At 37.3% G+C, this 23,699-nt stretch overlaps 1 protein-coding gene across 2 annotated transcripts in view; it reads left to right on the top strand.

Moving 5' to 3' along the window:
* The window catches only part of MAP4K5 (mitogen-activated protein kinase kinase kinase kinase 5), a 126,891-nt gene that overhangs the window by 25,366 nt on the left and 77,826 nt on the right, over nucleotides 1-23,699 (top strand). For both annotated transcript variants that reach the window (XM_005211730.5, NM_001191128.1), the window contains one exon: nucleotides 2,605-2,662. In XM_005211730.5, the coding sequence (XP_005211787.1) occupies nucleotides 2,605-2,662 (58 nt within the window). The remainder of the gene's footprint in view (nucleotides 1-2,604; nucleotides 2,663-23,699) is intronic.

The raw sequence follows: 23,699 nt of genomic DNA, 5'->3' as shown, positions 1-23,699 counted from the left end.
CTTAGGAACTGGAAAAAGACAAGATGATTCTTTTGGTAAGGACAGGGAGGAAGAGAGGTAGGAATGGTTGTGAGGCTTCTGGCTGTCCTCTTCCCATTTTTCTAAATGTGTTTGCAGTTGGGGGAAGGGTAGCCATTGATAGGGGTGAGGTCAAATGTTTTCTCTTCCTGAGACTTCTCCTTACCCTGTTTACCATGATAGATGAGGAAAATATATGAACTTATCACAAAATATTTGAGACTGCTACTGTAGAAATAATCCTTTTTTTCTTCTACCTTTCTCTAGAAAAAAATCCTTTTTTTCTTCTACCTTTCTGTTTGTGACTGCCTCTGCATCGCTGTCCCCATGCTTTTATTTTTCTCACCATCTATATGTCATTTCTAAAAATATCCCTTCTGACACTATCTTTCCTGAAGTCTTTGTCATTGTTCTGTTCCCTTCCCTTTTCTTTCCCTTTCTCCTTTGGTAATATGACCTACTTAATCTAGCAAAAAAAGTGTAATCATACTGTCCTGTTTTATCAAATGCTCCTTATTTTTTATGTGTATGAAAATTCACATTCAAATCTAATACACTGAAGTGAAAAATGTTCTAGATTATTAAATTGCATTTCCACATATGGTGTGCCACTGGGTGTAATAAAATGAACACTCATATTAGCATCATCTAATATGTTCCTTGGTGGCTCAGATGGTAAAGAATCCGCCTGTAGACCCGGCGCCCTGCGTTTGATCCCTGGGTAGGGAAGATCCCCTGAAGAAGGAAATTGCAATCCACTTCTTGCCTGGAGAATTCGTGAATAGAGGAGGCTGGTGGGCTATATAGTCCATGGAGTTGCAAAGAGTCAGACACGATTGAGTGAATATACACGACAGTATGTCAGTACAATGTTTTTAGACCATTTTGGCAGTATGTGTTGATGCCTTAAACGTTCATATTTATACCCTTAGACCTAGTCATTTCATTAGAATCCATTAAAAAAAAATCTTAAATAATGAAAAAACTATGTATAATATCCTTAATATCTAGCAGTAAGAATGGTTTTATGAACCACTTAAAATTATATATTGCACTGAGAAAATACATAATTTTTTAAAACTAATACAAATCTGTACCTATAATAGAACTTGGCAGACACAGATTTAACATCTAAGCTAGGCATGAGTATGCTGCTGCTGCTGCTAAGTTGCTTCAGTGGTGTCCGACTCTGTGAGACTCCATAGACGGCAGCCCACTAGGCTCCTCTGTCCCTGGGATTCTCTAGGCAAGAATACTGGAGTGGGTTGCCATTTCCTTCTCTAAGGCATGAGTATAAATCCCAGTAATTTTTTTTTCAGAGCAATATGGCAATATGTCCATTTTAAATCCACATACCTTTTGACGTAACAATTATGCTTATAGGTTGCCTTACTGATAGACTTTGATATGTGCTAAAATATTTGCTGTGATAATCACTGAAGTATTATTTATACTGTCTGTCCATGATATTTTGTTAAGTGGTAAATATTTTCTCTTCTAGGAATTTACTTGAGGGAAATAATCAAGGCTATGGATAGATATAAAGCTATAAGATATATATATATTTCTAATTCCAAAATAATATTTAAATCCTAAGTCCTATTAAATCCTAATCCTATTAAAAGTCCATTAATAGCAGATGAGTTAAATTATATGTACCATCAATGGAAAGTTAGTCAGCGTTGCACAATATAAAGAAAGCTGAGCACCGAAGAATTGATGCTTTTGAACTGTGGTGTTGGAGAAGACTCTTGAGAGTCCCTTGGACTGCAAGGAGATCCAACCAGTCCGTCCTAAAGGAAATCAGTCCTGAATATTCATTGTAAGGACTGATGTTGAAGCTGAAACTCCAATCCTTTGGCCACCTGATGTGAAGAGCTGACTCACTGGAAAAGAACCTGATGCTGGGAAAGATTGAAGGTGGGAGGAGAAGGGGCCGACAGGATGAGATGGTTGGATGGCATCACTGACTCAATGGACATGAGTTTGAGTAAATTCCAGGAGTTGGTGGTGGACAGGGAGGCCTAGGGTGCTGCAGTCCATGGGGTCACAAAGAGTTGGACATGACTGAATGACTGAACTGAACTGCAAACCATATTGTAGAAGACTGTGATGACACATCTTGTACAATACATTCACATTTGAGCACACACACACAGGGCAAAAAAGGAAACACGTAGACTAAATGTTAGCTTTTTTCCTCTGGATAGTAAGATACACAATTTGATATTTTTATTTTTTAATGACCTATGACTGTATTTATAAAATATATAAAAACCATGAGTATTTTTTTTAATTGAGAAAAGTTAAGTGTAAGAAAAGACTTGGAAGGAAACCAAAATTTTAAACAGTAGTTGTCCTTCAGTGGTGGGATTAAAGGTAGTTGTGTGTGTGTGTGTGTGTGTGTGTGTATTTTTTCTATATTTTTCCTTACTGGGGAAATTATTATTCTCATTTCATTGGAAATAAAGACTTTATTTTTCAGCTTTGTTAAAAGCCTGATTCATAAGTAGCTAGTTAACAAAGTACCAAGTAACTTATATAGTTGACAGACTTTTTAAAATTTTTATTTTCGTTTTTTTTTAGGCCAGAAATATACATACGGGAGAGTTGGCTGCAGTAAAAATTATAAAATTGGAGCCTGGTATGTATTAAAACTCTCAAAATAATTTTTGAACACTTTTCCCGGATATCCTTCCTTGTTTCCCTTCTTCCAAAAGAGTCTTTTTATGTTGTCAGGGCAGTAGGGTATCTCCAGTATGGTTGTATGAAATTCCATTGGAGGTTGTTCATGAAAGACAAATTTGATGCAGTAGTTTTGTTACTAAATAAAATTTGTAATATGCACATTCAAAAATTGAAAGACACCTTGACAATCTTAAGGTAATTTGCTTTTTAAGATTGTAGTGAAAATTTTAACTTCAGTTTTAGCTTTTATGATAATTTGATTAATAAAGTATTCATTGATTTGGGGGAAATATTTGGTGAAATTCAGGATAATTATATTTTATATGTCAGCCATTCCCTCACTCGTTGATATAGGTTTAATAATTCTGGCCTTAGCATAATGCTTTTTTTTTTTTTATATTTCTGTCAAAAGGCTGTTTGTTTTAAAATGTATTGAGTAATTTGCTTTGAAAATAAAACTACTATATAAAACTTGAAGCAATTTTTTATTTTGATATCCTAAAATTTTCTCTTTTTTAAAAATGTTATGTATTTATTGGCTATGCCGGGTCTTTGTTGCTGTGTGCAGGCTTTTTCTAGTTGCAGAGAGCATGGACTGCTCTCTAGTTGCGGTGTTCAGGCTTCTTATGGTGACTTCTCACGTTGCTGAGCACAGGCTCTAGTGTGCACGGGCTTAAGTAGTTGTGGCCAGCAGGCTCAGTTGTTGTGGCTCCTGGGCTCCAGAGCACGGGCTCAGTAGTTGTGGAGTACAGGCTTAGTTGCTCCAAGACATGTGGCGTCTTCCCAGACCATGGATCAGACCTATGTCCCTTGCATTGCAAGGCAGTTTCTTAACCCCTGGACCACCATGGAATCTCCTAAACATTTCTAAGGAGAGCATTAGTAACTTTCTTTTTTTTCTCCAGTTTCTTTTTTTTTTCTATACTGTGGTAAGGTACACGTAATATAAAATTTGCCATTCAAACCATTTTTAAGTGTATAAAATACATTCATTATGTTGTGTTACCAAAACAGTTATTCATTCCAGAATGCTTTTCATCTGCTAAAACTGAAATTCTATACTCATTAAAAAATAACTTCCCATTCCCATCTTTTTGGCAGCCCCTGGCAGCCAATATTATACTCATTCCAGAATGCTTTTCATCTGCTAAAACTGAAATTCTATACTCATTAAAAAATAACCTCCCATTCCCATCTTTCCAGCAGCCCCTGGCAGCCGACATTATACTTTTTTTTTGTCTCTGTGACTTTGATTATTCTGGGCATTCCCTATAAGTGAAATAACAGTATTTGTATTTTTGTTCCTGGTTTACTTCACTTAACCAAGTGAACCCAGGTCTCCTACATTGCAGGCAGACTCTTTACCAACTGAGCCACCAGGGAAGACCTTAACCAAGTGAAACAGTCCTCAAAGTTCATCCATGTCGTCTCATATGTCAGAGTTTTCATCCTTTTCAAGTCTGAATATTGTATTGTGTGTGTATACCACATTTTACTTATTCATTCACCTTTTGATGGGACACTTGGGCTGCTTCTACATTTTAGCTGTCGTAAGTAATGCTGCTATGAATGTGAGCATATAAATATTTCTTCAAGACCCTGCTTTCAGTGTTTTCAGTATATACCCAGAAGTGGTATTGTTAGATCATATGGTAATTATGTTTTTATTCTTTTTGAAGGACCATCATACTGTTTTCCATAGTGGCTGTACAATTTATATTCCTATCCATAATACACAAGTGTTCCAGTTTCTCCACCTGCTTTCTAATACTTGTAATTTTTCTTCTTTATTTTTATAGCAGCCACCCTAATGGATGTGAGGGGTATTTCATTGTAGGTTTTTTTGTTTTTTTGCATTTCCCTAAGGATTATTCATGTTGAGCATCTTTTCATGTGCATATTGACCACTTGTATATCTGCTTTAGAGAAATACCTACTCAAATCCTTTGCGCATTTTTTAATCAAGTTGTTTTCTGTTGTTGTTGACTTTTAGAAGTTCTCTGTACATTCTAATTAATCCTTTATCAGAAAAATGGTTTGTAAATATTTTCTCTCATTCTGTGGGTTGCCTTTTTACTCTGTTGATGGTGTCTGTAGATGCACAAAACAGTATAAATTTTCATGAAGTCCAGTTTGTGTATTTTTTCTTTAGTTGCCTTAGCCTTTGGTGTCATACTCAAGAAATTGTTGACAAATCCAATACATGAAGCTTTTGCCCTGTGTTTTCTTTGATGAAAGAAACAGTCTTAGGTCTTTATAGTCTTAGATCTTTGATCCATTTTGAGTTTATTTCTGTATACAGTGTTAGGTAAGGGTCCAGCTTCATTCTTTTGGCTATGGATATCCACTTTTCCCTAGTATCATTTGTTGAAAAAGCTGTCCTTCCCCATTGAATGGTCTTATTAGCAACCTTGTCAAAAGTCATTTGACTGTATGTGCGAAAGTTTGTTTCTGGACTGACTGTTGTATTCAGTTGGTCTGTATGTCTTTAGAGTGCCTGTATTACACTATTTTGATTTTAGTAGCTTTGTAGTAAGTTTTGAAATCAGGACGTGTGAGTCATCAGTTTTGTACTTCTTTAATATTATTTTGGCTCTTCAAGGTCCCCTGAGATTCCATATAAATTTTGGGGTGGGTTTTTCTATTTTGACAAAAAAGTTTATTGTAATGAGGAGTAATGCTTTTTGACCAGGTGGGCATTCACTTGCTGCTTCATAAAGTTAAACATTGTAGAATAATGGTGTGACCATAATTACGCCAACCAGTTTCTTAATTTGCACAATTAAAATGGTTTTACATTTGAAATACAGTATTTTGATCATTGTGTCTATGGTTCATTATGGAGAAATTACTGAGGTAACATGCGGCATCACTTTAAAAACAAAGTTTCAGATAGGACACAGTATCCTTTTTTCCCTGGAGAATAATAATCTATAATAATACTCTTTTAGAGTCCTCTTACTAAGTTCCACCTAATAAGTGTAAAATAATCTCCAAAATGTCATTAGTACACATTAGAAGAGAATATAACAGAATTATGCATGCATTTGCCTCTTCTTGGGTTACTTGAGCAAATAAATATTCAAGTTGCATTCACGAAACATTTACAGTCCAGATAATGAATGGGCTGAATTTGCAGAGGAAACAAAGATGTTTATCCCTTCTCTGCCTTGAACAAGTAGACTGAGCTCATAGCGCAGTTTCACTTATTTGACTTAGGGGTATATCCTACTTTTGATTATAATTCAGGTCATGAATTAATGAGTATGTTTTTAAAATCCTATAATTCTGACTTCTCAACAAACCTTGAAAAAGAAAGCATACCATTATGTGATGTAGTTATTTAACACATAAGGATTAGTTGCTGGGTTCATAAATTAAGGCTCTGAAAGATTGGAATTTCTTACTTCTTGGCTTTAAAGTTGCTGCCTTTGTGTTCAAGTTCACTCATATACAGAGACTGACTAATGTTTAAATTCTCGCCCCCAAAAAGAATAACATAGAAGTCCAGTAAATTCTTGATTTGATGTGATTTCAATGTTTGGCCATTTTAATATTCTTTTAATTACTTACTTACTCTTTGTTCAGTTCTATCAGGTTGTCTTTTTTATTTATTTAAAATTTTTTATTTTTAATGCAATTTTTAAAGATTACACCACATTTACAATTATTGCAAAATATTGGCTATATTCCCCATGCTATACAATACACCTTTGTAGCCTAACTTATACCCGGTGGGCTTCCCTGGTGGCTCAGTGGTAAAGTGTCTGCCCACAATGCGGGAGACCCGGGTTCTATCCCTGAGTTGAGAAGATCCTCTGGAAAAGGACATGGCAACCTACTCCAGTATTCCTTGCCTGGAAAATTCCATGGGTGGAGGAGCCTGGTGGGCTATAGTCCGTGGGGTTACAAAGAGTCAGACACAACTGAATGACTTCACTTCACTTTTATACCCAGCAGTTTATACCTCCCACTCAACCACCCCTATATTGCCACCCCACTTTGGTAACCATTAGTTTGTCCTCTGTATCTGTGTGTCTGCTTCTTTTTTGTTATATTCAATAGTTTGTTTTATATTTTAGATTCCACATATATGTGATGTACAGTATTGGGCTTTCTCTGTCTGACTTATTGCACTTAGCCTAATGCCCTCCAGTCCATCAATGTTGCTGCAAATGGCAAGATTTCATTCTTTTTCATAACTGAATAGTATTCTTGTGTGTATGTGTTTATACACATACCCTATATCTTCTTTATCCATTCATCTGTTGGTGGACACTTAGGTTGCTTCCATATCTTGACTTCTATGAACGTTGGGGTACATGTATCTCTTCAAATTAGTGTTTTAGTTTTTTGGAGATATATCCAGGAGTGGAATTGCTGAGTTACATAGTAGCTGTATTTTTAGTTTTTTGAGAAACCTGTTTTCCATAGTGGCTGCACCAGTTTACATTTCCACCAACAGTGTATGGGGTTCCTTTTGTCCACATCCTTGCCAACATTTGTTATTTGCATTCTTTTTTATGATAGCTCTTCTAAGAGGTGTGCAGTGATATCTCAAGTGGTTTTGATTTGTACCTCCCTGATGATTATTGATATTGAGCATCTTTTCATGTGTTTATTGTCCATCTGCATATCCTCTTTGGAAAAATGTCTGTTCAGTTCTTCTTCCCATCTTTTAATTGGGTTGTTTGCTTTTTTGATGTTGACTTGTATGTGCTGTTCATATATGTTGGGTATTGATCCCTCATTGGTCATATCATTTGCATATATTTTCTCCTATTCAGTAGGTTGTCTTTTCATTTTGTCATTGGTTTCCTTTCCTATTCAAAAGCTTTTATGTTTAATTAGGGAAAAGAATAGATGCATATAATGAAGGTTAAAAGTATTTAACAAAGAGTCAGAAAGTATAAAGAACAGCCAGAGATGAAGAATACAGTAACTGAATGAAAAAATCGCTGGAAGTAATAAAGAGTAGAAAAGTAGAAAGAATAAACAGTAGGTTAAATGATACAGAGGAATGGATCAGTGAGCTGGAAGACAGAGTATTGGAAATCACTACTGCTGAAAGAAAAAAGAATGAAAGGAAATGAGGACCAGCTTGGTGAATTACAGTCCATAGGGTCACAAAGACTTGGACACACTGAAGGGACTTAGCACACACACAGGAAACCTATGGGACAACATCAAGTGCAGTAATATTTGCACTGTAGGAATCCCAAATTATTGGAGGCATTAAAGTTAAAAGCTTCCTAACCTGGGGAAGGAAACAGTCACCTAAGTCCAGGAAGCACAGAGTCCCATACAGAATTGACCCAGAGAGGAACACGCCAAGACACATTGTAATTTAAATGGCAGAAATTAAAGGTAAATAGAGAAGAGAATGGGCTTCCCTGGTAGCTCAGCTGGTAAAGAATTCACCTGCAATGCAGGAGACCCCGGTTTGATTCCTGGGTCAGGAAGATCCCCTGGAGAAGGGATAAGCTACCCACTCCAGTATTCTTGGGCTTCCCTGGTGGCTAGCTGGTAAGCCTGCAGTTTGGGAGACCTGGGTTCAATCCCTGGGTTGGAAAGATCCCCTGGAGAAGGGAATAGCTACCCACTCTGGTATTCTGGCCAGGAGAATTCCATGGACTGTATGGTCTGTGGGGTTGCAAAGAGTCGGACAAGAGTGAGCAACTTTCACTTTCAGAGAAGAGACTATTAAAAACAGCAAGGGAAAAGCAACAAATAACATACAAGGGAACTCCCATAAGGCTATCAGCTAATTTTTCGGCAGAAACTCTGCAGACCAGAAGGTAGTAACATGGTTTATTTAAGGTAATGAATAAGAAAAATGTACAACCAAGAATACTATATTTAACAAGTCTTTCATTCACATTTGATGGAGAAGTCAAAGCTTTGCATGTGTGTTCAGTCATGTCCAATTCTTTGTGACCCCATGGACTATAGCCTGCCAGGCTCCTCTGTCCATGGAATTTTCCAGGCAAGAATACTGGAGTGGGTTGCCATTTCCTATTGCAGGGGATCTTCCTGACCCAGGATCAAACCCACATCTCCTAAGTCTCCTGCACTGGCAGGCAGATTGTTTACCACTGTGCCACCTGGGAAGACTTACAGGCAAGCAGAAGCTAAGAGTTCAGCACCACCAAACCAGCCTTACAACGAATGGTAAAGGAACTTATCCAGGTTTAAAAAAAAAAAAAAAAAGGACACAACTAGGAACAAAAAATTATTTGGAAAGCTCACCAGTAAAGGCAAACATATAGTAAAGGTAGGAAATCATCCATACACAAAACTAGTAGGAAAATTAGAAGACAAAAGTAGTAAAATCATCCATATCCACAATAAGCAGTTAAGGGATTCATGAAACAGATGTAAAATGTGATATCAAAGACAGTAATCATGAAGGGAGGAGAGTCAAGTGCAGGGTTTTTAAATTGCATTTGAAACTAAGAGATGAACAACTTAAAACAATCATGTATATGCATAGATTGCTATACAAAAGCCTCATGGTAACCTCAAACCAAAAATCTTTTATAGATATACACACAAAAAAAGAAAAAGGAATTGAAACACAACACTGAAATAGTTTTCAAAGCACAAGAGGAAAGAAGAAGAAGGGGAGGCGGAAATGACCTACAAAATTAAATCTAAAACAATTAGCAAAATGGCATTAAGAACACATATATCAATAATTACCTTAAATGTAAACAGACTAAATTCTCCAACCAAAAGACATTGACTGGCTGAATGGGTATAAAACAAGACCCACATATAAAACAAGACTCCTATGAGAGACTCTAGATGTAAAGATACATAAAGACTGAAAATGGGAGGATAGAATAAGTTATTCCATGCAAATCCAAATCCAATAGGCAAAACACTCTCTGACATACATCACAGCAGGATCCTCTATGACCCACCTCCCAGAATATCGGAAATAAAAGCAAAAATAAACAAATGGGACGTAATTAACCTTAAAAGCTTCTGCACATCAAAGGAAACTATCAGCAAGGTGAAAAGACAGCCTTCAGAATGGGAGAAAATAATAGCAAATGAAGCAACTGACAAACAACTAATCTCAAAAATATACAAGCAACTCCTACAGCTCAACTCCAGAAAAATAAATGACCCAATCAAAAAATGGGCCAAAGAACTAAATAGACATTTCTCCAAAGAAGACATACAGATGGCTAACAAACACATGAAAAGATGCTCAACATCACTCATTATCAGAGAAATGCAAATCAAGACCACTATGAGGTACCATTTCACACCAGTCAGAATGGCTGCTATTCAAAAGTCTACAAATAATAAATGTTGGAGAGGGTGTGGAGAAAAGGGAACCCTCTTACACTGTTGGTGGGAATGCAAACTAGTACAGCCACTATGGAGAACAGTGTGGAGATTCCTTAAAAAACTGGAAATAGAACTGCCTTATGATCCAGCAATCCCACTGCTGGGCATACACACTGAGGAAACCAGAAGGGAAAGAGACACGTGTACCCCAATGTTCATCGCAGCACTGTTTATAATAGCCAGGACATGGAAGCAACCTAGATGTCCATCAGCAGATGAATGGCTAAGAAAGCTGTGGTACATATACACAATGGAGTATTACTCAGCCATTAAAAAGAATTCATTTGAATCAGTTCTAATGAGGTGGATGAAACTGGAACCTATTATACAGAGTGAAATAAGCCAGAAGGAAAAACACCAATACAGTATATACTAACGCATATATATGGAATTTAGAAAGATGATAACAATAACCCTGTGTACGAGACAGCAAAAGAGACACTGATGTATGGAACAGTCTTATGGACTCTGTGGGAGAGGGAGAGGGTGGGAAGATTTGGGAGAATGGCATTGAAACATGTAAAATATCATGTATGAAACGAGATGCCAGTCCAGGTTCAATGCACGATACTGGATGCTTGGGGCTAGTGCACTGGGACGACCCAGAGGGATGGTATGGGGAGGGATGAGGGAGGAGGGTTCAGGAAGGGGAGCACATGTATACCTGTGATGGATTCATTTTGATATTTGGCAAAACTAATACAATTATGTAAAGTTTAAAAATAAAATAAAATTTAAAAAAAATAAATAAAAGCTAACCAAAGATCAAAAAAAAAAAAAAAGAAAGAAAGCCAGAGGAGCAATATTTATGTCATACAAAATAGACTTTAAAGACTGTTCCAGGAGACGAAGAAGGATACTACATAATGATCAAGGTATAAATATAAGAAGATATAATAATTGTAAATATCCATTCACCCACCACAGAAGCACTTAAATATATGTTAAATATTAGTAGACATAAAAGGAAAAATCAACAGTGACACAGTAATAGTAGGAGACTTTACCTTCCCCCCTGCCAACTTTCATCAATGGAAAGATCATCCATATAGAAAATCAAACAGGCCTTCAATGACACATTAGACCAAATGGTCTTAATTGACATATAGAGAGCATTTCATCTGAAAGCTACAGAATACACATTGTGGTGCACATGGAACATCTCCCAGGATAGAGCACGTGCATGGCTGCAAAACATGCCTTGGTAAATTTCAGAAAATTAAAAAAGTATCAAGCATCTTTTCCAACACTATGAGACTGGAAATCAACTATATGGGGAAAAACAACAACTGCAAAAACAGGGACACATGGAAGCTAAACAGCATGCTACTAAAACAGCCAGTGGACTACTGAAGAAACCAAAGAGGAAATTAAAAATTACCTACGGACAAAAATGAAAACAGGGTGATCCAAACCTATGGAATAGAGCAGAAGCATGTCTAAGAGGATGCTGTTTACTCTTTAAAAATATTGACTTTTCAAATGTTTTAAAAGTTTTCTTCAATTTGTCTACTATCTTTGTACTCTGTTTATGGTACTTTTCTGTGTGGAAGTTTTTTTTTTCCTTTTAGGTAAATTTGGCAGTTCTCCTTTATTCCTCTCTTTCTCATATATAGGCTTTTTCTTCTAGTCGGCTCTAGAGCTATTTCACACAGTTTCTTCTAGTTTTTTCCTTTCTCGTACACCCTCCAACACTTAAATGTTTGCTGCATCAGGGACAGTTTTGTCCTAAGGTGTGAAGAAGAGCTTTAAGTACACTTCAGTCACTCATTCATGTCCAACTCTCTGCGACGCCATGAACTGCAGCACTCCAGGCCTCCCTGTCCATCACTAACTCCCAGAGCTTACTCAAACTCATGTCCATTGAGTCGGTGATGCCATCCAACCATCTCATCCTCTTTCGTCCCCTTTTCCTCCCGCCTTCAATCTTTCCCAGCATCAGGGTCTTTTCCAGTGAGTCAGTTCTTTGCATCAGGTGACCAAAGTATTGGAGTTTCAGCTTCAGCATCAGTCCTTCCAATGAATATTCAGGACTGATGTCCTTTAGGATGGACTGGTTGGATCTCCTTGCAGTCCAAGGGACTCTCAAGAGTCTTCTCCAACACCACAGTTCAAAAGCATTGGTTCTTTGACAATCAAGCTTTCTTTATAGTTCCAACTCTCACATCCATACATGACTACTGGAAAAGCCATAGCTTTGACTAGACGGACCTCTGTTGGCAAAATAATGTCTCTGCTTTTTTGTATGCTGTCTAGGTTGGTCATAGCTTTTCTTCCAACGAGTAAGCATCTTTTAGTTTCATGGCTGCCGTCACCACTGCAGTGATTTTGGAGCCCACAAAAAAAAAGTTTCTCACTGTTTCCATTGTTTCCCCATCTATTTGCCATGAAGTGATGGGACCAGTTGCCGTGATCTTAGTTTTCTGAATGTTGAGTTTTAAGCCAACTTTTTAAACTCTCCTCTTTGACTTTCATGAAGAGGCTCTTTAGTTCTTCGCTTTCAGGCATAAGGGTGGTGTCATCTGCATATCTGAGGTTATTGATATTTCTCCCAGCAATCTTGATTCCAACTAGCTTCATCCAGCCCAGCATTTCACATGATGTACTCTGCATAGAAGTTAAATGTTCAGGGTGACAATATATAGCCTTGACATACTCCTTTCCCAATTTGGAATCAGTCTGTTGTTACACGTCCGGTTCTAACTGTTGCTTCTTGACCTGCATACAGATTTCTCAGGAGGCAGGTCAGGTGGTCTGGTATTCCCATCTCTTTAAGATTTTTCCACAGTTTATTGTGACCCACACAGTCAAAGGCTTTGACATAGTCAATAAAGCAGAAATAGATGTTTTTCTGGAATTCTCTTGTCTTTTCAATGATCCAGTGGATGTTGGCAGTTTGATCTCTGGGTCCTCTGCCTTTTCTAAATCCAACTTGAACATCTGGGAGTTCACGGTTCACGTACTGTTGAAGCCTGGTTTGGAGAATTTTGAGCATTACTTTGCCAGCATATGAGATGAGTAGAATTGTGCAGTAGTTTGAACATTCTTTGGCATTGCCTTTCTTTGGGATAGGAATGAAAACTGACCTTTTCCAGTCCTATGGCCACTGCTGAGTTTTCCAAATTTGCTGGTATATTGAGTGCAACACTTTGACAGCATCAACTTTTACGATTTGAAATAGCTCAACTGGAATTCTGTCACCTCCACTAGCTTTGTTTGTAGTGGTGCTTCCTAAGGCCCACTTGACTTCACATTCCAGGATGCCTGGCTTCAGGTGAGTGATCACACCATCATGGTTATCTGGGTCATGAAGATCTTTTTTGTACAGTTCTTCTGTGTATTCTTGCCACCTCTTCCTAATATCTTCTGCTTCTGTTAGGTACCTACCATTTCTGTCCTTTATTTTGCCCATCTTTGCATGAAATGTTCCCTTGGTATCTCTAATTTTCTTGAAGAGATCTCTAGTCTTTCCTGTTCTATTGTTTTCCTCTCTTCCTTTGCATTGATCACTGAGGAAGGCTTTCTATCTATCCTTGCTATTCTTTGGAACTCTGCATTCAGATGGGTATATCTTTCCTTTTTTCCTGTGCCTTTAACTTCTCTTCTTTTCACAGCTGTTTGTAAGGCCTCCTCAGACAACGCTTTTGCCTTTTTGTATTTGTTTTTCTTGGGGATGATCTTGATCACTGCCTCCTGTATGGTGTTATGAACCTCCGTCCATAGTTCTTAGGCACTCTATCAGATTTAATCCCTTGAATCTATTTGCCACTTTCACTATATAATTGTAAGGGATTTGATTTAGGTCATACCTGAATGGTCTAGTGGTTTTCCCTACTTTTCTGAATTTTGCAGTAAAGAGTTCATGATCTGTACCATAGTCAGCTCCCGGTCTTGTTTTTGCTGATTGTATAGAGCTTCTCCATCTTCCGCTGCAAAGAATATAATGGCTAGACAGTTTTCCAAAGCTGTTTACTACAAATTCTGTCTTTTATTTGCATGTTTGAAATGCCTCGCTTGTCAAGAACTGAATTTCCATTTAAGCATGAGTTTTATTATCTATTTCAGTGATTCCCAACCACTCCCCCCCTCCTATTTGTAGTTCAGGAATATCCTGCTTTTGATTACCCTGACTTTTCATTGTATTTTATAATCTTCATTGCTTTTATTTTTCAGTTATTTCCCATCTGTTTTCATAATTTTTTCCCCAGGAAAGATTCAAGATCATTTTTATCCAAGGGTAAAAAAGCCTGTGAGAATAATTTAGAAGACTTAACATTTGACAATGATAAGAATTTTTCTTATTCAGCTCTTCAGGAAAATATTATAGTTCTTGCCACATCAGTTCAGTTCAGTTGCTCAGTCGTGTCTGACTCTTTGCAACCCCATGAATTGCAGCACGCCAGGCCTCCCTGTCCATCACCAACTCCCAGAGTTCACTCAAACTCATGTCCATTGAGTCGGTGATGCCATCCAGCCATCTCATCCTCTGTCGTCCGCTTTTCCTCCTGTCCCCAATCCCCTCCAGCATCAGAGTCTTTTCCAATGAATCAACTCTTCGCATGAGGTGACCAAAGTACTGGAGTTTCAGCTTCAGCATCATTCCTTCCAAAGAACACCCAGGGCTGATCTCCTTTAGAATGGACTGGTTGGATCTCCTTGCAGTCCAAGGGACTCTCAAGAGTCTTCTCCAACACCATAGCTCAAAAGCATCAATTCTTCGGCACTCAGCTTTCTTCACAGTCCAACTGTCGCATCCATACATGACCACTGGAAAAACCCATAGCCTTGACTAGACAGACCTTTATGGGCAAAGTAATGTCTCTGCTTTTGAATATGCTATCTAGGTTGGTCATAACTTTTCTTCCAAGGAGTAAGTGTCTTTTAATTTCATCGCTGCAGTCACTATCTGCAGTGATTTTGGAGCCCAGAAAAATAAAGTCTGACACTGTTTCCACTGTTTCCCCATCTATTTCCCATGTAGTGATGGGACCAGATGCCATGATCTTCATTTTCTGAATGTTGAGCTTTAAGCCAACTTTTTCACTCTCCTCTTTCACTTTCATCAAAAGGCTCTTGCCACATAGGCCTTCAAATTTATGGTAATTCTTGCTATCATGAATAACAGTTTTTTCTTCTCTTTTACTTTCTATTTTGGTTACTGTTGATATTTATGTGAGTCATTATATTGGATTTATTTAGTCTGTGACAGTCTTGCTGCTGCTAAGTCACTTCACTCGTGTCCGACTCTGTGCGACCCCATAGATGGCAGCCCACCAGGCTCCCCCATCCCTGGGATTCTCCAGGCAAGAATACTGGAGTGGGTTGCCATTTCCTTCTCCAATGCATGAAAGTGAAAAGTGAAAGTGAAGTTTGTCTGTTGTCTGACTGTAGCGACCCATGGACTGCAGCCTACCAGGCTCCTCCGTCCATGGGATTTTCTAGGCAAGAGTACTGGAGTGGGGTGCCATTAATTAATATTTTTCAATAGAATTGTCAATTTTAGTGCTTTTTGATGCTCTTTTTGCTTTGATTATAACTGTGTCAAACATTGTAATGCCAACCCTTCTTTCTTGTTTGTATTTATGTATCATATAACAACAGAATAATGCTGTTAAATTTAGGCCTATCATTTTACTTTCTTTTTGGATCATTGGTTTTTAGGTGTTTGTCATGTAATTATCTTTAAATTTTATTTTATAACCGAATCTGAATCTTGCTCTTTCTAGGTCAGTCATTTTAAAATTTAGTGAGATGATTGATCTTCTGTTACAGTGGGTTTTGTATTTAATGTTTTTTGAAGATTTTAAACAAAATATAGCTAGAGGTTTCTTTTACTTTTATTGCTGATAAGTTGAAAAGTAAACAGTTTGTAGTTTTATCAGAGGATGGCATCTAAGACTTTAAATCAGATAAGGGTCTTTTCAGATGAGTCAACTCTTCGCATGAGGTGGCCAAAGTACTGGAGTTTCAGCTTTAGCATCTTTCCTTCCAAAGAAATCCCAGGGCTGATCTCCTTCAGAATGGACTGGTTGGATCTCCTTGCAGTCCAAGGGACTCTCAAGAGTCTTCTCCAACTCCACACTTCAAAAGCATCAATTCTTCGGTGCTCAGCCTTCTTCACAGTCCAACTCTCACATCCATACATGACCACAGGAAAAACCATAGCCTTGACTAGACGGACCTTTGTTGGCAAAGTAATGTCTCTGCTTTTGAATATGCTATCTAGGTTGGTCATAACTTTCCTTCCAAGGAGTAAGCATCTTTTAATTTCATGGCTGCAGTCACCATCTGCAGTGATTTTGGAGCCCAGAAAAATAAAGTCTGACACTGTTTCCACTGTTTCCCCATCTGTTTCCCATGAAGTGATGGGACTGGATGCCATGATCTTCGTTTTCTGAATGTTCAGCTTTAAGCCAACTTTTTCACTCTCCACTTTCACCTTCATCAAGAGGCTTTTGAGTTCCTCTTCACTTTCTGCCATAAGAGTGGTGTCATCTGCATATCTGAAGTTCTTGATATTTCTCCCGGCAATCTTGATTCCAGCTTGTGCTTCTTCCAGCCCAGCGTTTCTCATGATGTACTCTGCATGTAAGTTAAATAAACAGGGTGACAATATACAGCCTTGACGAACTCCTTTTCCTATTTGAAACCAGTCTGTTGTTCCATGTCCAGTTCTAATTGTTGCTTCCTGACCTGCATACAAATTTCTCAAGAGGCAGATCAGGTGGTCTGGTATTCCCATCTCTTTCAGAATTTTCCACAGTTTATTGTGATTCACACAGTCAAAGGCTTTGGCATAGTCAATAAAGCAGAAATAGATGTTTTTCTGGAACTCTCTTGCTTTTCCATGATCCAGCGGATGTTGGCAATTTGATCTCTGGTTCCTCTGCCTTTTCTAAAACCAGCTTGAACATCAGGAAGTTCACGGTTCACATATTGCTGAAGCCTGGCTTGGAGAATTTTAAGCATTACTTTACTAGCGTGTGAGATGAGTGCAATTGTGCGGTAGTTTGGGCATTCTTTGGCGTTGCCTTTCTTAGGGATTGGAATGAAAACTGACCTTTTCCAGTCGTGTGGCCACTGCTGAGTTTTCCAAATTTGCTGGCATATTGAGTACAGCACTTTCACAGCATCATCTTTCAGGATTTGAAATAGCTCAACTGGAATTCTATCACCTCCACTAGCTTTGTTCGTAGTGATGCTTTCTAAGGCCCACTTGACTTCACATTCCAGGCTGTCTGGCTCTAGGTCAGTGATCACACCATCGTGATTATCTGGGTCGTGAAAATGTTTTTTGTACAGTTCTTCTTGCCATCTCTTCTTAATATCTTCTGCTTCTCTTAGTTCCATACCATTTCTGTCCTTTATCGAGCCCATCTTTTCATGAAACGTTCCTTTGGTATCTCTGATTTTCTTGAGGAGCTCTCTAGTCTTTCCCATTCTATTGTTTTCCTCTATTTCTTTGCATAATACTTTAAATAATATACTTATTTATAAGTATAAATAATATACTTATTTATATATACATAAGACTTTAAATAATATACTTAAATTTAGGTTTTTAATTTATCAACTTAAGAAATGAAACAGTCATTAGCTGTATAGGTTTAAAGATGTTGAACTTCATAGTCCTTCTGCCTCTTCATCTCCCAGTTTTCAGATGCTTGTTAATTTATTTGAGGATTTTCGTCTTAGAATTTTTTGATTATACTAGGGCATGCATGTGTATTAGCCTGCATATCTTTTATATCTTTTTTTAAAATTAAGAGATACCAATTATTTAGGCTTAGTTTTATAATTAAATAGATTCAGTCCTCACCATCCTTTCATTCCATGTCCTTGTTGCTTTTTTTTTTTTGTATCAGTTGTTGCCAAGTTGAATCGTATCATCACATTGATTTTCCTGTGACTATCAAGAATAACATAATTTTGATTCACAAATTAATTGTTCTTCTCAAGCTTTCTCTTCCCTCAGTCTTCCCCATTTTGCTAAGCCACTAGCCAAGCCAAAAAAATAGGCATTGTCCTTGATTTCTCTTTCTTTTGTACTTCAGGGTCAGTCTGTCAGCAAGTTTTTTCAACTCAACCTTCAAAACATATACTGAATCCATCTACTTCTTATTGCCATCTTTCCCCTCTAGTCTCTCTGTTTCCTCTCCCAGACCTCCCATCTATCGCCATCTAGTTCCCACAGTGCCACCAGAATGGTCCTTTTAAAATACATATCATATATCATAATGCTCTCCTCCTTAAAACCTTCCTGGAGCTTCAAAATTGCACTTAGAATAAATAATATTCAAACTTTCAACCTTGCTTATGTGATTGGCCCTGTCTACTTCTCTGAGCTCAGCATGTATCTTTTTCCCTTCCCTATTCCCTTCTTATTTTTTTCTTTTTTATGTAGTCAGTCCAAAATTAAACTGACTCTTCTTTTCCGCGTGAAGTACTAGTTTTCATGGTCTTTTTCCAGAAGCCCTCCTGGTCATTCAGATTTCAGCTTAAATGTTGTAGCCTCGTAAAGACCCAGTTCTGACTACATAAGTTAAAGTAGTCACTCAGATCTTTGTTATTTTAGTTCTCACATGTCTAGGACACGTGCCTGCGTAACATTTTTCTTATTTCTTTGTATTTGTTTGTTTAATGTCTGTCTCTCCTGGCATGTTAAGAGGCATGAGACTAGTGATCTGTCTTTACTGTTATAGTTGAGCACCAGAAATAGTGTAGGCACATAGAGGACATTCAATAAATACCTTTGTACAGGGGAATATTATAAATGACTTTCTGTTGTCTTTTAAATGAGAATGACCAGTTGACTAGATATAGAATTATTACATCATACATTCTTCTCCTGCCCTCAGAAAATATATAGACATTTTCTGCTTTGAATATTATTAGAATAAAGCTATAAGGCTTGCCTGATTATTTTTCCTCTTGTAGGTAACTTGCTGCTTCTTGCTGAAGTTGCTGCTCAATTGTCTGTGGCACTAATACTACATATCTTCTCTAATCTGTGATGTTCAGGTCTTATTATTTAGATTTCAATTCATTATTAACAGTAATTGTGATTTCAGTAAATTCATTAAATTTATTAATAGTAAATACCTATAAAATTAGTCACCTGAGAAATGTTTTTCTTACAGTTTAAATATACATACTTTTAGTGAATAGTTTCATTTATTTTCATAATCTGTGTTTTAGAATCTGAGAAATTGGTCTTCTGTTTGTGACAGTGATTTTATTCATTTGGGTTATTTCATTATTATATGTTTTATTTGTGGTTTTGTTTTCTTTTGTTTTTGCCTTTAAAAAAATAATTTCTATGTTAATCATAGACTTTTATACCTTTTTTTTTTTTTTTTAGCATTTTCAGAAAAGCCAAAGTAGATGTGTTTTTCACATTTTGCAAACAGAGTTAGGGGAGTTTTATGTGACAAATACGATGTTATAGTATTGAATTTTCCCAACATTTGTTTCCGATGCCTCAAATAATTTCTGGAGACAGCTGTATTTCAAAAATGAATTTTTGACTGTACTATGCAACTTAAAAAAAAAAAATCGCATCAAAGCCAGTATAATGCAAAAGTGCTTCCTTGTATTTATTTAACAGATGAGCTGGTTTAGAATTTTATTTAGACATGAAAAAATAATTATTTGCCAATCTGACTTAGAAAAAAGCCTGCATCTGGTAAAAGATAAACAGTTTTTTTTTTTTTAAGTAAATGAAATCTCAGCTGTAACTCAATTATACTTTTCACCCCAGTTAAAAATAGATTATTGAAATTTATAATCATTTTAAAGTCTTGAATGTTATTACAGATTTACTGACTTGTTCCTGGTAATTTAATTGTATAATATTATATTTAAAATTTCACTAAAATAAATGACTTTTGAGACTCTTCTAGTACTAATCCTAAAGTGAATCTTAGGGTTAAGAGCAAAAATAGATTAGCACAGAAAACTATTTTTTTAATTGGCCACAGAAATAATTGATAAGATGAATGAGCATTTTCCCCTATATTTTTGTTGCCCTTTGTATACATATGAAAGCAAATGATTATTTTTAAGAGTGATTTAAGCATTTCTCTATCTTTTTTATAGATAGAAATTTCTCTATCATTTTTATAGTCTGTACTTTTTAAATAGAAGCACCATTTTACAAATGGTGACTTAGGTATTTAAAATAAACACTACCAATGATACCATTTTGAGTTTTATCATCTGTTTGGTGAGGCATCAGGGCTGCTCTAGAAAAGCAGGCAGATATTACAATTGTGCATGTCACCCTATTTTCCTGTTTGTGTCTGAATTTCAGCCTACCCTCTAACTCATTTTACAGATGCTCATTTTGCTCAACAAATCTGTAGTTAGTGCCAGCCAATAGCCAGAACAATCCGAGTTTGAGAAAGGTGATCATCATATTCCTCATTTGCCTTCTCAAGTCTTCTCTGCTCACATTATCCCCTTATTATGGTAGAACTACATGATGGTACTTTAAAATTTTCCAAATTATCATTTGTTTAAAACTGTGAGCCTTGCATAGAGGCATGGAATTTCATGAAATCATTACCCAGGGTGCTAATGCAGTATACTTTGTTTACTTGTTTTTTAAAATGCTAAATTGGAAATCTTTGTGAAATAATCCAATATTTATAAATAAAATGGTGAATTAGATGTATTTTACTAGATTAGACAGTTTTCAGATATGTTGGAATCTTTCAGTTCAGTTCAGTTGCTCAGTCATGTCCAACTCTTTGCAATCCCATGAATCGCAGCACGCCAGGCCTCCCTGTCCATCACCAACTCCCGGAGTTCACTCAAACTCACGTTCATAGACTCAGTGATGCCATCCAGCCGTCTCATCCTCTTTTTTCCTCCTGCCCCCAGTCCCTCCCAGCATCAGAGTCTTTTCCAATGAGTCAACTCTTTGCATGAGGTGGCCAAAGTACTGGAGTTTCAGCTTCAGCAGAATTCCTTCCAAAGAACACCCAGGGCTGATCTCCTCTAGAATGGACTGGTTGGATCTCCTTGCAGTCCAAGGGACTCTCAAGAGTCTTCTCCAACACCACAGTTCAAAAGCATCAATTCTTCGGCACTCAGCTTTCTTCACAGTCCAACTCTCACATCCATACATGACTACTGGAAAAACCATAGCCTTGACTACACAGACCTTTGTTGGCAAAGTAATATGCTATCTAGGTTGGTCATAACTTTTCTTCCAAGGAGTAAGTGTCTTTTAATTTCATGGCTGCAATCACCATCTGCAGTGATTTTGGAGCCCCCCAAAATAAAGTCTCTCACTGTTTCTACTGTTCCCCCATCTATTTGCCATGAAGTGATGGGACCAGTTGCCATGATCTTCATTTCCTGAATGTTGAGCTTTAAGCCAACTTTTTAAACTCTCCTCTTTCACTTTCATCAAGAGACTTTTTAGTTCCTCTTCACTTTCTGCCATAAGGGTGATGTCATTTGCATATCTGAGGTTATTGATATTTCTCCCTGCAATCTTGATTCCAGCTTGTGCTTCTTCCAGCCCAGCGTTTCTCATGATGTACTCTGCATATAAGTTAAATAAGCAGGGTGACAATAGACAGCCTTGATGTACTCCTTTTCCTATTTGAAACCAGTCTGTTGTTCCATGTCCAGTTCTAACTGTTGCTTCCTGACCTGCATATAGGTTTCCCAAGAGGCAGGTCAGGTGCTCTGGTATTCCCATCTCTTTCAGAATTTTCCACAGTTTGTGGTGATCCACACAGTCAAAGGCTTTGGCATAGTCAATAAAGCAGAAATAGATGTTTTTCTGGAACTCTCTTGCTTTTTTGATGATCCAGCGGATGTTGGCAATTTGATCTCTGGTTCCTCTGCCTTTTCTAAAACCAGCTTGAACATCAGGAAGTTCACGGTTCACATATTGCTGAAGCCTGGCTTGGAGAATTTTGAGCATTACTTTACTAGTGTGTGAGATGAGTCCAATTGTGTGGTAGTTTGAGCATTCTTTGGCATTGCCTTTCTTTAGGAAAGGAATGAAAACTGACCTTTTCCAGTCGTGTGGCCACTGCTGAATTTTCCAAATTTGCTGCCATATTGAGTACAGCACTTTCACAGCATCATCTTTCAGGATTTGAAATAGCTCAACTGGAATTCCATCACCTCCACTAGCTTTGTTCGTAGTGATGCTTTCTAAGGCCCACTTGACTTCACATTCCAGTATGTCTGGCTCTAGGTGAGTGATCACACCATCGTGATTATCTTGATCATGAAGATCTTTTTTGTACAGTTCTTCTGTGTATCCTTGCCACCTCCTCTTAATATCTTCTGCTTCTGTTAGGTCCATACCATTTCTGTCCTTTATCAAGCCCATCTTTGCGTGAAATGTTCCCTTGGTATCTCTAGTTTTCTTGAAGAGATCTCTAGTCTTTCCCATTCTGTTGTTTTCTTCTATTTCTTTGCATTGATGACTAAGGAAGGCTTTCTTATCTCTCCTTGGTATTCTTTGGAACTCTGCATTCAGATGCTTATATCTTTCCTTTTCTCCTTTGCTTTTTGCTTCTCTTCTTTTCATAGCTATTTGTAAGGCCTCCCCAGACAGCTATTTTGCTGTTCTGCATTTCTTTTCCATGGGGATGGTCTTGATCCCTGTCTCCTGTACAATGTCACAAACCTCCGACCATAGTTCATCATGCACTCTATCAGATCTAGTCCCTTAAATCTATTTCTCACTTCCACTGTATAATTATAAGGGATTTGATTTAGGTCATACCTGAATGGTCTAGTGGTTTTCCCTACTTTCTTATAAATTTATGTCTGAATTTGGCAATAAGGAGTTCATGATCTGAGCCACGATCAGCGCCCCATCTTGTTTTTCTGACTGTATAGAGCTTCTCCATCTTTGGCTGCAAAGAATATAATCAGTCTGATTTCGGTGTTGACATTCTGGTGATGTCCATGTGTAGAGTCTTCTCTTGTGTTGTTGGAAGAGGGTGTTTGCTATGACCAGTGCGTTCTCTTGGCACTGGAGAACGCACTGGAATTGGAATCTTTAAATATCTTTAAATAGATGTTTAAAACTTTTTTTATTTTTTTTTTTTTTTTTTTTTTTTTTGCTTTTAAAAAATATTCAAGTTTAATAATTTATGCTTTACCAATAAGATACATATTTCTACTTTTCTATAAAAGGCGTTAGTGGAACATCCCTGATTAAGTCAAGCCAGCGCTGACCCCGTGGTGCCCGGACCTCACCTGCCCACAGCTTCGTCCCATGCCCTCCTCATCTTGTTTCCTGGAAATATAAATGGAAATTGTACAGTAAATTTTTTAAAAGTCAGAAATTTTATAAAGATTTAAACAACCATTAGTTTGCCTTGTTAATGTTCTTGAAAGAAATCCCGAAGTAGGAGGTTTGGCCAAATAGGAGAAGTGTCAACTATTCCGATTAAGTGGTATGTTCCTGCTTTTCAGTATTTACTTCTATTTTAAAAACCTTAATATTTTTTATTTTTAGAAATAATCTGTAAATTTAGATATTGGAACCCTATCTTCACTATTTCAAAAGTTCAAATCTGAATTAGTAGAAGATGTTGATTTTGAGGTCACACCAAAATTTTATTAGTTTTAAATAATACATGCAGAAAACT

This window comes from Bos taurus, chromosome 10 (assembly GCF_002263795.3).
Source record: "Bos taurus isolate L1 Dominette 01449 registration number 42190680 breed Hereford chromosome 10, ARS-UCD2.0, whole genome shotgun sequence".
Taxonomy (NCBI): Eukaryota; Metazoa; Chordata; class Mammalia; order Artiodactyla; family Bovidae; genus Bos; species Bos taurus.
Note: the sequence above shows the minus strand (reverse complement) of the source record. Positions and strands in the feature narration are given on the sequence as shown.